A 15,539-nucleotide genomic window follows, 5' to 3' on the forward strand; every position below is an offset into this window, starting at 1 on the left:
GACAACATTAGGGGATGCACATACCTGAAGAAGTAAAGCTTTCACTGAGAGAAAAAGGCAATACCAAGGGCTGTGAAGGAAGCGCATGAAGAATCTGTCATGCAGGCCTTGACACATTAGCATGAGAATAAGAAGGCTTTTGCACACTTGGATGCTTCCTCAGAGTCCTCGGATCTCTGAGCAGGGCTGGGGAGTGAGAGGTCTGGTAGAGAGAAAGGTTTGGTAGGGCCATCTCTGAGGCAGACTGGAGACTTGGGGCAGAGAAGGCTCCTGGGAGGATATGGGGTGACCATAACTGAGTCTCTTAGAAGGGGGAGATACGGATCCTAATGTGGCCACCTCTGGTAGCCAGGCAGGATTTTCAGTGAGGGAAAAGGGGATACCAATCAATTCACAAAACTGTCGATCTAAAATTTGCCCTACATACCAGATGCACAGAGGTAACAATAAAGCAGTAATTAAGGGAATAGCCAATCAATGACTGGTCAACTTGAGATCCACCCCATGGAAGAGAACCAGCCTCTGACACTATAAATGATATGCTTTCAGAGCCTAGAATGTCTGTTATTTGAGAGGCTTCATTTAGCCTCAGAAGGAAACAGATGCAGAGGTCCACAGCCAAACATCGGACAGAGTCCAGGAGTCTTGTGGAAGACAGGACTGATGGAGTTGGATAGATAAAGGACACACACACACACACACACACACACACACACACAAGAACCACAAATTCAACTGATCTGGGCCATAGGGGCTCACAGAGACTGAATCGTCATCCAAAGAGCATGCATAGGCTGAACCTAAGCCCTCTACACACATGTAGCAGATGTGAAGCTTGGTCTTCATGTGGGTCCCCCAACAACTGGAGCAGAGGGATGGTGTTGTCTGGCCTCAATGGGAGAATATACACTTAGCACTGATGAAACTTGATATGCCAGGGTAGGTTGATACCCAGTTGTGTGGGAGGTGGGACAGGAGGGGGGGGGGCTTTGATGGAGGTATAAAGTAAATAAGTAAAGAAATGGAAAGAAAGAAAGATTAGTTAGCAGTTAGCAGTTCTCTGTTTGGCTTTGTTTTCCTTGCGTGATTCTACTACGGTTTGTTTTTTTTTGTTTTTGTGACAAGGTCACAGCTACAGAGCCTAGGCTGACCTTAGATCAACCTTAAATCTGTCTGTCTCCACAAATGGGTATTACATCTTGACCAATTTAAGGCAGCCTTTCCTCAGAGTTTAGAATGCTGGCAAAAGCCAATGGACATCCCACAAAGGGATTTATACTGCTAAGGTATGAGGAGAGCTTATTTTTCACACATTCTTGGCCACAGGGCACATCAAACAGGAAACCCTGTCAATCTAAGTAGGAAAGAAAGTCATATAATTTTTCTTTTCTTGAAGACTGTTACAATTGAGGTAAAGAGTCATTTTCATATTTCAGGAGTTACACATGTCTCCTCTTAGTGAGCTATCTGTTTTATCATCACTTTCGTTCTGTGAGATAATTAGTCCTGGATGAAGAATGATTTCTCGAGATGGGGAGTTAGATTTTGCTGCTATTGTTGGTAGAGGAAGAGAAGGTTTCTTCCCATGTGCTTTTGGATTTGGGACTCCCCTTATGGTAAGCATCCTCATTCTCCAGTTGTGCTGGCACTGAGATTAGTGTTCTATGTCCTTTGTGGTTCTAAACTAGAACGCTGTGTGCCAAACAATGAATGGGTAAGAGAAACAAATGTGTGGGGTCTATTTTTTTATGTACTTCCTTAAGTCCTTAGGAGAATTCAGGAAGTGAGGATAGCCTCTAGACTCAATCTCAAATAAAACATTTAAACTTCAGTCTGTGAAAGCATTGTTTCCTGAAACAAAGAAAAGATGGAGGGAAATGTGAGGAAGGATTAGACAACCAGGTCATTCTTACCTTAGACAGACAGTCTCCTTTCCACAGACCTAAGATAACCCCTTCGCCAGTTAATCATCCTCTACAGAGGTTTCAAAGAGCAGGAACATTAAAAACAGAGAATTCCAGTTGGGAGATGGCTCAGTCAGCAAGTGCTATGGTGCAGGCATGAACACCTGAGTTTGGATGCACACACATGTACATGCACCTGCACTCACAGGAACACACACAGCCACAAAACACACACACACACACACACACACACACACACACAATGGAGATTTCCTCTATAGATTTCTCTGAAAAATAGGTAACTTTCCAGTTATACTCCAATTGTGGTTGTTTCTCAAAAATAATTAATGTGCTATAGAGGTATATTTTAGAATGGAATATTCTGTTCTTCTTTGGGTTATAACATATCATGAGTTCTATCATGACATATGGACCATTATTTTACTACAGAACTTATCACAGGATGTCATAGTTGCTAATGGATTTGCTCTTCTAATTTGAAGAAGTTGAGAAATAGTATCATCTCGCTCAGCTCTTTATGATTTTCGCACATTAGTATGATGTTATGTGTTAAAAATGACAACACCCAATTATCTTTGAATGAGTCAACATTGTTTTCTTATTCTTATTATTGTACACTGGGACTATGCTGAAATTCTTCTGGGAGGTTTAGGAACAGAGTCTGGGTCCTGGCTACCCATCCTCAATAGGCCAATAAAAGAAATGAGTAACAGAAAACAGGGACATGATGATTCGATGGGATACTCAGGGTACTCGTGATGAGGAGGGAAACAAATACGAGAGTCCAGTGACCCCCAGGTCTATCTTGGGCACTAGAATTAGGTTGGGGTTTAAGCGGAGGGTCAAGCTAATCTGTCCATCATATGGTTTCACTGCAATGTGGTCTGACAAGTTGTTAGACCTGTGTGAAATAGCTTTCTGGAAGACAATTTTCCCCTGTAGCTAGCACCAGGGTCCCAATTTCTTGGATGCCATTATTTAAGTTTCTGGTAGCCAAGGGAAGGAAAAGAGGAGTGTTCCCTTTAGAGTATCCACTGCTGCTGGTACAGCGGCAGAATAATCCATTGGTGTCAGCATATCTCAGGGAAATCATAGCCCTGTCTTCCATTGGTGTCAGCATATCTCAGGGAAATCATAGCCCTGTCTTGTTAGCATCTCACAGTACTTTCCCCTGAGACTCAGAAAAACATCCTCAAATCGTGGAGTTTAGGTACACTTTTCAGGTTTTGTTAAAGGAAAGCACACTCCTGAGTTCAGACTGTGACTTCTTGTCTCTCACCTCTCGTTCTTCTCCAAACCATGACATGATGACATGGATGTTTCTTTAAACTTAGTGCCTTAACTGACTAAATACCAAGGGCCTTCTCTCCTTATGTTCCTATACCCACCACCAGGTCCAGAAACTCAAAACCTTTCCTTCCTCTACAGATTTGGACTCTGTATATTTTCTAAGTACTGGCTTTTCTTCTAGTCTCATATTTTGTCAATCTCCTGTGCATAGACTTGTGATATATTCACATGTCTTTCTCCAGTTAGTCTGTCTAGTGTCTGTTTTTTTTCCAGAGAGTAGAGGGGGTGAATTTAAAACTTCATTATAGCTCCATTACACCTGTTTTGAAAATATTCGAATGACAAAAACTGTAGAAGAGCAGAATATGATTGGGCGACCATGGGCCATCCTCTTTGGCTGAAGTTATTCTGAGTGTTAAGCATAAGCTTGACCTCTGTCCCTGAAGGTTTACTTGTATCTCTGAGTACATAAGTATATAAGGAATAAATAGTAATGAACTTGCTTGTCCTGCACTTATTAATCTTTATTTTGTTATAGGACATCTAAGCTGAGAATTCTGAGAGGACAGAGAGCAAAATTGTTTTCATCTTGTAAATAACAGATTTTTTGACAGACTTATTTTTATATACAGTATAACTCTTTAAATTTCTGCAAGAAAACAAATATGGGGAATCTAATTGTAGGGCTTTATAGGTGGGGTTATTAACTATGGGGTAGATAGGTATTTGTGGGATATGTAAGTGGGGTAATATAGCTGTGTGGTGTGTGTTGGTATGGAAAAGATATATATACATACACACACACACACATATATAATATATATATATATATATATATATATATATATATATATATATATATATATATATTGGGTGGGTGGAGGTAGAAGAGGTAAATTCACATAAACCATTTAAAGGTTGGGTTTTTTGAGCCTATAAAAGAATTAAGTGCAAAGTAAAGCCTTCTAAAAGATGTTCAAGAGTTGGTGCCAACATCCGTACATGAAAGCTATTTCTATATAATAGCTTTGAAGAAAGTCAGAGATCTACACTCAGTGTGCCTTTTGTACATATTTTATAAAACATTGTTGGATAGCTTTTATAACAAAAAAGTAAACATCAGGTATCCTAGAACATTAGCCAATTATGCTATTACTTCTCAAGTGTTTCTGCTTTAGAATGAGAACAAAGTAATTTTCTTGGCTTTCCTAGATACATGCATGGTCTGGAAGATTATGGACTGCCAGCTTACGTGTCCATCTATGATTTTCAATTGTCTCTTTGCCTCAGGTCTGGCAGAGAAGCCAAGATGGCTTCTTGCTTTGTTCGGTCTTAAGGCCTCTGCCTACACACGATTGTGCAAAATCAATGTGCCATGACTTTCCTCCTCTTTCACTTACCGAGGATTGCACACAATGTAAACATTTTTCCTACAGTGTTCAATAGCAACCAAATGTGCCAGGGCAAGGACCACTTTTCAAGACAATAAAATAAAACATATGGGAGAAACTAAGGATGCTTGTCAAAATTATTCCAGTGTGAAATTAGTTACATTCCATGAGAAAATATAATCATGCCAGGGGTTGCTTTCTTCAGTGACTCTCACATAAACTGCAGCTGGGAAAAATTCCTAGTGTTCAGCTTCATAAGTCGTCAGTGCCATTGGCTACCTAGACTCATTCATATTTGATTGTTTTCAGTCCACTGCCATTTCTATACAGCCCTGGTGGATATTTCTTTGGTTCATTGAATAAAACATTCACATCAGCCTGTGATTGTGTTGCTGGTGTCCGTGCTATAATTAACACAGCAACAGATTCTAAAAAATAAAAAAAAAATACTACTTAAAGCAACCAGTATCAAGTTCACTTCCAAACAGAATACACATAAAAAAAGATTATCCACCAGAGAGCTGCCAAATGCACTGTACACTGGAAGCATTTCAGAGTCCCTTGAACACTTGGCTAGAATCTCGCTAAACCGCCTCGCTGCTGTAGGCAGAGTGTGATACTCACAGATTTGTTTTAGCTTCCATCTAGCCTCTGCCAGTTCAAAGGAAAGACTTCCAAGGGGCTCAGTCAGGCTCCCAATTTTAATGGCGTTGTCTATTTTCTTTGTCAAAAGTAATGCTTCCCCCTGTGAAAGATGTTTGAGTCCTATATAAACACAGTATTCCAAAGAGGACTGAGGGAATCCATTCTCTGTCTTCTTCTTCAAGAAGCCCTTCTCACATACCTAGAATGGATAGGGTTAGGCTTAGGGCTAATGTTATGGTTAGGATTAACACCATGGGAAGGTAATACAATGGCACCCCCACAATATTTTTCCTATAACAGTGAAACACTTGTAGAGACATATGTGTATATGCCCTGTAGAAAGAGAGAAGACAAGGAGAGAGACTTATCTGACCAAATACCAGGAGTCTTTTCTCCTTATTCTCCTATAACCAAGGAAAGGGGGTGGGGTAGAAGGAGAGAAAGAGATTAATACAAACATTAAACCCTGCAGGAAAAACCTCTCTCAAAAAAATCCATCTCTTATCAAATCAAATGCAATTTTCCCATTCTGTTAAATATCTCCATAGGATGAAGCAAGACTGCCTTTCAAGTCTATGATTTCTTATATATCTGTCACATTTCTAGTAAACAAAATTGCTCACAGTTGCTGCCTCCCCTGGTGCCTTCCAACCCTGTGCCTCCAGTCCCTGGTTTAGCAGAGAATTGGACACTATGCTCAGCTTGTCTGGATTTTGGGGTGTTAGATGGCTGGCTCCAATGGCCATCAGGGGAGTAGAAACAAAGAATTGTCCCTATAATCTAAACATATCCACACCAAGTTGGGAAGACACGGAACTAATGGAAAGATCCACAAGTCTTCCAAGGCACTGATGAGAAAACCAATGTCCATAATCTGCGAGCATTTTGCAAATCCCACAAGCAGCCATAGAGACAGACAGGACAGAGGCGTGGATCAATTAGCAATGTCTGAGGGTGTGCAGGAGAAGGGATACATGAAATGGCTTCTTATAGAAACTTCTCTGGCAGACAAGAATGAAATTAGGGACAGGTGGAGACCAGGAGACAAACACACGCTTATACTCACAAAAGATTATCTGCAAGGAGTACTTTCTTCTTCCAGGTCTGATTCTAGCAGTTCCTCCACACCCTTCAGGTATCAGATCTTCCTGGAAATCTTTATCTATCCCTTCAGAAGAGCCATGTGGTTCCCTCTTATATATACCATTAACAGTACTGTTTAGATGTCTTGATGTCTTTCCTTAATACACCATGAGTTACAGTCATTTGTCCTGGGCCTTTGTGGCTTTTTTTTTTTAATTTTTACTAGAAATCAAGAAAGTGCCATTTTAATATGACTGCAACAATTCCATATTGTGGCATATAACTGCCACTCAACAATTATTGTCACTATGGTTTTAACATCTGGAGAGAGCAACTATGTTCACACTCTGTTCATGAGGGGGGAAAAGGTGCCAAGGCATAAATACATCCCTTGGATGCTCTCCCAGATAGTCTAACAATACTGTTAGACATTCTCCAATATGTTCCACAGAATAACTCAATTTGTTCAGCTTATATTGAATATTTACTTGAAATTCCCCCACTGACCTAGTTGGTCAGTGTGATAATTTATAACGATAAAATTTTTCAACATCATCTCAAACCAAGTAAGGATGGTTGGTTCCACAACAATGCAGTAACAACAAGCAAAAATAATAATAATAAATGCACTTTCATTTTGTCTTTAGGTGTCCATGCCACAACCAGGAGATCATCTTATGCCACCAAAATCTATTGACACCAAGGTCAATTGGTTTTCCAGTTTGATTAAAATATTGCTTATTTCCAAAGTTGATTTAACAATCTTTGCTCTGTATCTTAACTATGAATTAAACACACCATTTTGGAAGTCTATAGTCGAATATGTAGGCAATCTCATTTCATGGTAGGATACACAGGAAAATCCTTCAGTGCTAGAGGTAAAATGTTTCTTGAATGTTCTCTGTTAACTACTAAGAAAACTAAGGTCAAGTTTTCAGCCACATTTATTACATGTTGTGAAATGCATTTTATGATTCAATATTCACTGACTATTTTTCCTGGTGAGTTTCCATTTCTCCTATTTCTTAAAGGTTGTTATCCTACAAGCTTACATACTTAAATGATAAGCATCTAATGAATAAAATATAAAGTAACAGTAAATAATAAACACAAAATTCAAGTGAACTATTCTTAGTTCTATGTCCATACTCTAAAGTCAAATATTTTGCATAGAAATAAAATTCTATCCAAGGAAGAAAAAAATGATTGTTTTTGTTTCTTGAAAGTAAAATGATTTCAAAAGTAAATGAGGATTCAAGAAAAATCTCTACTAATTGATGCCTTGTTTTATTCTTTAGCATAAAGGCAAGCCATTTACTTTCTTTTACCTCTCATTTCCTTTTCTAAAAGGCATGGTCAATAAAATTCTCATCTGTCATAAACTACAAAGGTGAGGAAGACTGTTTTTCAAATACCTCTTAATATTTACAGAGCAATGAGTATAAAACGTAGAGTGCTCCTATTCATTAAGGATGCTACTCTCCAAGGCCACAGACACCATCAAGAAAATAAACCACAAACATGATTCATAGTGGACCATTCAGTGTTCAGCAGACTCTCCTTGAAAATCTGCTTTAAAATGCATAGATCCTCAATTAAAATACATTGAAAACTCAGAGTTGGAAGCTCCAAATTATTGCAAAATTTCAACCTGTTTTCCTTTTCCTAGTGGTTCTGAGATACATATACACATACACTATTTCGTTTTTATATTTGCATATTTTCAGTTCTAATGAAAGCTATCAAAATTAGCATTTTAACTGGAAATGGGAATTAAGGTGCTTATATTAAATAAGAAATGTCAGGAACATGAATTCCCTCCTCTTTTTAAAATGTGGATCTTTTCATGAAGCTGTTTATGCAATGGAGTCTGTCCATGTTACTACTGACTCATATGAAGCCACTTGCTGTGTGAACAAAGGGCACTGAAATGTCTCCTGCAGTGTCATCATGTGAAAGACTCACCTCGAAAGTCTCCACCACCACTCTGCTCTACTGCCTTGCTGGAAAGCGAAGAGGTTGCTCTTCTACTAATGTAGAACACACAGGGAACAACTATCCACAAAGAGGCTCATATTCCTTCATGTTGGGATGCAAAGACTCTCAGAATAGGAGCTTCTTTAAGAAACCTAGTATAGAAAGTCCCAGAGGCCAGGAACCCAAGAGGCTCCCAAGATCCAACACAGATGACATTAGTTGAAATACCCAACAAAGGGAGAGAGAACCTGTAGAGACAATATCCAGAGTTAGGAACAGCCCCCAGTTGAGGGATGGGGGTCACTCACCCATTCAACAATATTTTCTCAGAATTGCTCCCATTCAAAGGAAATGCGGGGATAAAGAGTGGAGCAGAGACTGGAGAAAGGCCATCCAGAGACCGCCCCACCTGGGGATCCATCCCATATACATACAGCCACCAAACCCAGTCACTACTGCTAATGCCAAGAAGAACTTGCTGATAGGAGCCTGGTATGGCTGTCCCCAGAGGCTCTTCCAGAGCCTGACAAATACAGAGGTTGATGCTTGCAACCAACCACCGCACTGAGCATGGGGACCCTAATGGAGGATTTAGGGGAAGGACTCAAGAAGCTAAACACCCGGACTTGCAACTCCATAGGAAGGACAATATCAACCAATCAGACACGCTCCCCCTGCCTGCCTCCCCTACCCCCTTCCCCCCTCCCACCCCCTATCCCTGACCTCCGAGTTCCCAGGGACTAAACCACCAACCAAAGAGTACACACGGAGGGATTGTAGAAGAGGATCGCATTATATGGCATCAACGGGAGGGAGGAGAGGTCCTTGGTCCTCTGGAGGCTCATGCCCCAGTGTAGGGGAATGCTAGGGCAGTGAGGCAGGAGTTGAGGGGGAGGGGAAAGCACCCTCACAGAAGCATGGGGAGGTGGAGGGGATAGGGTGTCTACAGAGAGGAAGTCGGGAAGAGGATAAAAAGTAAGAAGAAAAAAATAAAAACTAAGGAGTCTGCATCTGTCATTAAACCTGAACAGATATTTCAGAGTCCTGTTCTGTCTTCTGGTGAAAATCATGAGCTCAGCTCGTACAAGAACAAAGGGACACCAGCAGACTCTGACTTCTGTTACATAGACTTTTACTTCAGCACAAGAGGTTGTTTCCTGCCTTGGGTTTTTTATTAAATCCTTTGGCATTTTTCTGTCCAATTAGACTTTTGGACAAAGAGAGAACAGCCTTCTCTCTCTCTCTCTCTCTCTCTCGATATTTACTTTTATGTGTATGAGTGTTTTGTATGCTTGTATGCATGTATGTGCACCAAGTATATGCCTGGGGCCCACAGAAGTAAACATAGCATTGGTCCCCTGGAACTGGAGTTTCAGATTGAATCTGAATCCTTTGCAAGGGCATAAGTTCTCTTAACCACTGAGCTGTCACTCTAATCTTTCACTTCTTTGTTTTTAATTCAAGTTGATAACATCACCTGTACTCACAGTAAGGGCAGAGAAGACCTTTCTAAATATCAAGGTTTGAACTTATCACATGGAGGAATCAATTCTCATTGGTCATTAAAACAAGTATTGAAGAAATGAACCCACTCATCCCGTGGGTCTGTTTCTAACAGCAAATGTATGCTTCAAACTGTTGGCATCCCAAGAGCTTGCAGTGTTGTGTTTTTGTGTGAGCTCTGTGGTGCCGCTGGTTTGTATCCTATGTTTGAAAACTCAAGATACTGCACAGTGTGTGGACCATGCCAATGTCCTCACATTCTTCCCTACTTTCTGAGTTTAATTTTTATTTATGTTCTCTTTGATTACTAAGTATTAAGTGAACCACATGACAATATTTGGTCGATGACAGACCATAAATTCTATGGTATCTGCATAGTATTACAATTGAAGTAGAATCTCTATTTCTTAATGGCTTTGGAAACATGGCAACAGGTATCACAACACAGTCTTCGGATCTGTAGTGATGCAGAGGTGAACCAACTCCCTGCACCGGAGGCTACATAGAAACACAGTAGTACAGTTATACACGACAGTGTCCAATAGCAACAACAAATAATTGTGCTTGTGGGCTATGTGTGTTTGGTAACTATGTTGTTTATCATCATTTCAGAATGCACTGTTTCTTCACAAACCAAAAGTGAACTATAAGACAACCTTACCTTCTGTGGGTGTGTGAGTGCAATGGCCATGTTACATTAGAAAACAGCAGATAAAGCTGTTTGTGCCTCAAATAACCTTCTTTCAGCCTTCTAAAAATGTTCACTAAGCCACTAATAGTACATGTAACAGTGTGATCTATTTTATTACAAAAATGTTAAAAGAATTTAATGTATATTTCTGCAGGATTTTTTCTAAAATCTGCCACAAAAGCAACATAACCAGTAATAGGCTGTAAATGGAGGAGAAGGGATGAATGTATTTGAGGACATGTGTGGGAAAAGGGCCACCAAGCAAGAATCTGTTTCTTGTGTTGGTGAAATAGGTAATCCTGAAAAGAAGTCTAAATTATCATTCCACCACACTCATATGTGGGGTACATCCAGAGAAGTGCAAATAGGTCCCTAAGAAATACCCACACTCCCATGGTTTTCGTCATACAAGCTAAACTAAGGAAGTGAACTGTATGGCCACAGGTAGATGGGCAGACAAAGAAATGTGCTTTGTGTACTCAGAGGAGCTCTGTTTCCTCTATCCGGCTTAAAGGAAGAAGAAATTGAGTCATATGAGATGCCCTGGATAGACCTAGAGAATTTCATTCAAAGAGAATGAAAATATCAGGTGATCTCACTGAAGTGCAAAACTATAATGTTGATCTCAAGGATATAGAATAGAAGGTTACCAGAGGCTGGCACTGGAGTGGGATGGAGAAAGAAGAAATTTAACCAAAAAGCATAAAATCTAAGCCACCCAACAAGGATAATTGTTGTCCTGCATGATTACTACACAATTACTACACTATAGTATACATTTCACCAATAAATTAATAAATAAATACTTGACGGGTTATTCGAGTGATAGCTGCGTTATTTGGTCTTTATGTTATGTCTTTCTTTATAAAGCATATACATAAATCAAAGCATTTCATTACTGCCCATAAACATACCTAAGTGTTATTTATTGATTTAAAAACAAATTTTCAAAACCGTGATTACATGAGATGTGTAAATCTATATGCCCATTAAGAATCATTGCTGTTCCTCACCAAGAGCTAGCACAATAAGATTTAGAGTTCTTATTTCTACCTTATACTCTTTCACTGGCTCACAAGCTTTATTTCATAAGTATGGTTGGTCAGGGTCCTGGTCATCATGTGATATCATCCGGGTCTTTTTATTTCTTTACAGTGAATGGCAGAGCCTCTGTGAACATTCTTTCTTGCAGGTCATATTTCCCTATCATTTTGTAAGCTCAGTGAAATCAGGGCTCTCAAAAGAGCAAGAGAATCAAACATGGCCCATCCAAGTTGGCTTCTCTTATTTTCTATGACTGTTGGTTGAAATGAACCTTCACCAAGATAGCAGCCTGCTTCTTTAGCTTGAGAGAACACATGGTGTCCTTTCTCTCCCTGTACTTGTCCTGTTTGCAAAGTAGCCAAATCCTTGGAACTGACACTGAAGTTATAACACTGTAGTTGTCTATCTCCTTGCCATAAACCAGCGGATCTCACCCTTCCTAAAGCTGAGACTCGCCCCCAACCACAAATTACTTCATTACTACTTCATAGCTGTAATTCCACTATTGCTGTGTCTCAGAGTGCAAACATCTGATATGCAGGATATCTGAAAACCTACACGTTGAGAACTGCTGCCCTAGACAGACCTGAGGAGCCTGAGTTACTTGATAGATAGAATGTGTACAAGCCAAGGCGCCGTGCAGAATGACATCACTTCTGTGGGTAGAGATCTTTAGCAATTGGGATCAGGAGAAATCAAGCAGAGTTTCAATGTAGCCATCTGGGGCAGACAAGGCTGTGGGTAACAGGGATTCATCACTCTCTCCCTCTCAGCTAGCTCTCTCTTCAATAACAGCACCCTACAATTCAATGCTGCATTGTAAGACACTGCTTACATTTTCATCTGGCCATACCCCTTGTGTCCAACCTGAGAGGGGAGACAGACCAGTAACCTCTTAGACTGGACGCTGCACTCTTCAGTAGGTCTGAAAGTCTGACAGTAACTCACTGCCACCATCGTCCTCCAGGAATTCAGGGAACGAACAACCCACCACTCAGAAAGAAAGGCAATTTTCCTGTGATTTCAAATGTATGAAAAAAAACAAAATCTTTCTTGCAGCATTGGCAGTAAACTGTACAAACAATAGATTGTTCTGAAGATTGATTACGCTCCCAAGTGTTCCCATGACCATTCATCAACGACATCAGCAACTTACTACATTACCTGTCATAAACAAGTAAGAGAAAAAAAAAACCAACAAACACAGCTAAATTTGCTTGTAATTTGTTCAGGCAGTGTTAGGAGTCCCCTGAAAATGGAACACAAAGCAGGTCCTAGATGGAACAGGAAGTCAGGCATTCCCATTTTTATTAAGGCACCATCAGATTTTGACTTTAATTTTTAAATTTTATGACAGACTTTGGCTCATAATGTGATCCAATTTTAAAAGATTTAAGTTTTATTATATAAAATCATAGCCTGTGGCTGCACTCACTCTCCACTATTGTGACTCGTCTTTGAAAAACTACTTTATTTCTCTACTTTTCTACGCCATCTTTCTGGTTACAGGGAATTTAAGCAGAGTGTTTCCAGTCTATTTAGTAAGCATTTCAATCACTACAAAGTTGGCATGAGGATAGTTGAATACAACATGAGAAAACAAAGTGCTTCAGTGAAGTCAGATAAAGCTGTAGTCTCTCTAATGCCAGTGGTGGTCAGTGCCCTCTGCTGCCTGCCTGCACAGTTCCCTGGACTTTCTACAGGCAGTTCAATAATAATGAGTAGTCTCTCATTGTAAAGGCGAAGTACGTTGTACTTTGTCCATGTCTGTCTCATAGCATGGTCTCTTGGGAAGCAAGAGGCTATCAGGATGAAGCCATGAAAAGGAGACTTGCTAAAATAAATGTCAATAAGGCCATTTGTAAGATCAAAATGCTTTAAAGTGTGAAACCTGTCCAATGCTGTAAGCTGAAGATGCCTCTCCAAAAGAAATAAAGCTCAGAAAAAAGAAAATTGGCTAATTCCTTTTGTTAGGCTTAGCCAGTTGCCTTTTTTACCTTCTAATAAAGAGATGAACATGAGAAATGCAAGTCTTTAATTTAACTTTTAATAGTTACTTAGCAATAATTAAAATAAGATCATGGTGAAATGGGACATCTCCTCTGAGTCCTTCACTAAGGTCCCATTCCCCCAATCTTTGTCCTCCTATCTCAGGGTAATAGAAAATGTGTGACATGCATGCAGGTTGTATGTTCTGGCTTCTGGTTCCATACATGCATAGATTCCTTGCTGTGCAGGATACCACCAGTTCTTTCATGACTTTTTCCATAATTAATTCTCTGATCTCAAAACCTCTTTCCAGACTTTGACTTTCACAATGGCCTTGTATTCATTACAGTCTGATTTCATTCAGACATTCCCTTTTATTCCTACAGAATTCCTACTCATCTGCAAAAAAAAAAAAAAACCTGCCAGATATGATGGCCATAAGTAGCAGGTTGACCTTCATTTACTTTCAATCCGTGGAACTTCACTTTGGTCTGAACTCCCATGATCTACTAGACACATGTAGCATGGTTGCCAATCATATACTGTTCTTCACCAAGAAGAAGGCCAGTCTCAAAGCCTGCCTTCTGGGGGGAGGTGGGGGTGGGATATGTAAGAGATCTTTACCCTGTCAATAGGAAAAGAGAATTTCAGGAGAAAGAGACATGTTTGAGGGCAGTTCTCCTTCTAGTAAAACTCCCTCTGGTAAAACTGTTACCAAAGAGGGTAACAAGGAGACAGAGTGATTGGCAAGTAAAGTTCCAGTAACTGTCCAGGGTTCACCAGGGATTTTCAAACTCAGTCTTTGTCTCCTGGGGAAAAATACCTAAAAACACTGAAGGTAATGGAAAACAGAACAGTAGGACTGAGAGAATGATCTTGCTACACATATAAGTAAACATATGGAATAGTTAAGGATAAAACATGAGGTGTATTTAGATGGTCTGAAAGTTAAATAACACTGGAAACATGTCCACTACTGCATCCAGGGAAGATGTGACTAGGAATTCTTCAGAAAGGCATGTTCAGACCACTTTGTCTAGTTTCCCTACTCTGCTTCAAAATGGTACTTCCCCCTCAAATGCTCACGTACAAACACTTACATTCAAACAATTGTCAACACTCATCTGAGCTCCTTTTCATTCTCCCTTACCTTAGTAAATCACATTTATCTCATAACATTAAAACTCAAGCCAGATGAAATCTCTTGACAAAAGAATCGAAGAAGTCCAAATAGATCTCTTAAGTGGATCAATAGAAACTTAACTGAAATGGATTGGGGATTTTATCAAACTTGATGTAGTAGAACACTAATAAAATCACTTCCAATTCACGCATATGGAGTTAAATTCTCAGCAGAAATTGATCTGATTACCAAGGATGAATGGTCACCTTTAATAATGGATTAAGGTGGTAAAGAATTCTTTCTCTAAACACAAATGCTTTCTCCTTTTAAACTCATGAAGACAGCTTTCACTTTTCTACTTCCACAAAACTATATGCTCATCTTACATGGTCAGGTCCCATTTTAAAATTGTCTCAATTTTGACAATTTGACTCAACTAGGAAATGTTTCCAAAAGAGGATTTTGTAGCAGCCAATGAAATCATGAGATTCTTATTCTGGTATGGAACCATAGTATCCCTAAAAGCTATGTGTAAGATAATACAAATAATATGAAAAAAATATTAGTATAGCAGAAGATTGCCTGCTTGAAGGACTTACTTTGCCCATGTTATGTTCATTAATTTGATAATTCATGGTTGTATCTTTTAATATGTTACATATTATAATTTATTAGTATTTCCCAAAGATTTTATACATGAAAATTCCTGATCATTATGACACTATATTATAGTAAAGATTTAACACAACGATGAGAAGACCTTTATGTGCTCTTCTCCACTTGAAATATTAGAAGACTCCACATCTTCAAAATTCAACAACTGTGTCAAGTGTTGGCTGCAGGATGTGCAAGCATACTTCACTTCAACAAGAACAAGA

The 15,539-nt window shown here is 39.5% G+C and overlaps 1 protein-coding gene across 39 annotated transcripts in view; it reads right to left on the reverse strand.

Annotated features, from left to right (window-relative positions):
- The window catches only part of Slc7a11 (solute carrier family 7 member 11), a 219,643-nt gene that overhangs the window by 102,403 nt on the left and 101,701 nt on the right, over nt 1–15,539 (reverse strand). For 7 of the 39 annotated variants that reach the window (XM_087622499.1, XM_087622495.1, XM_087622504.1 and 4 more), the window contains 3 exons: nt 8,300–8,559; nt 6,318–6,556; nt 5,231–5,351 (listed from right to left, as the gene is read on the reverse strand). The exons of 29 other annotated variants lie outside the window; for them this stretch is intronic. In XM_087622499.1, the coding sequence (XP_087478625.1) occupies nt 8,438–8,559 (122 nt within the window). In that variant the 3' untranslated portion in view covers nt 5,231–5,351; nt 6,318–6,556; nt 8,300–8,437. Of the gene's footprint in view, nt 1–5,230; nt 5,451–6,317; nt 6,557–8,299; nt 8,560–15,539 lie in introns of all 39 variants that reach the window. 3 more of the 39 variants (XM_087622453.1, XM_087622463.1, XM_087622473.1) reach the window with 1 other exon arrangement.

The sequence above is a fragment of the Rattus norvegicus genome, chromosome 2 (assembly GCF_021556685.1).
Source record: "Rattus norvegicus strain SHRSP/BbbUtx chromosome 2, alternate assembly SHRSP_T2T, whole genome shotgun sequence".
NCBI classification, from domain to species: domain Eukaryota; kingdom Metazoa; phylum Chordata; class Mammalia; order Rodentia; family Muridae; genus Rattus; species Rattus norvegicus.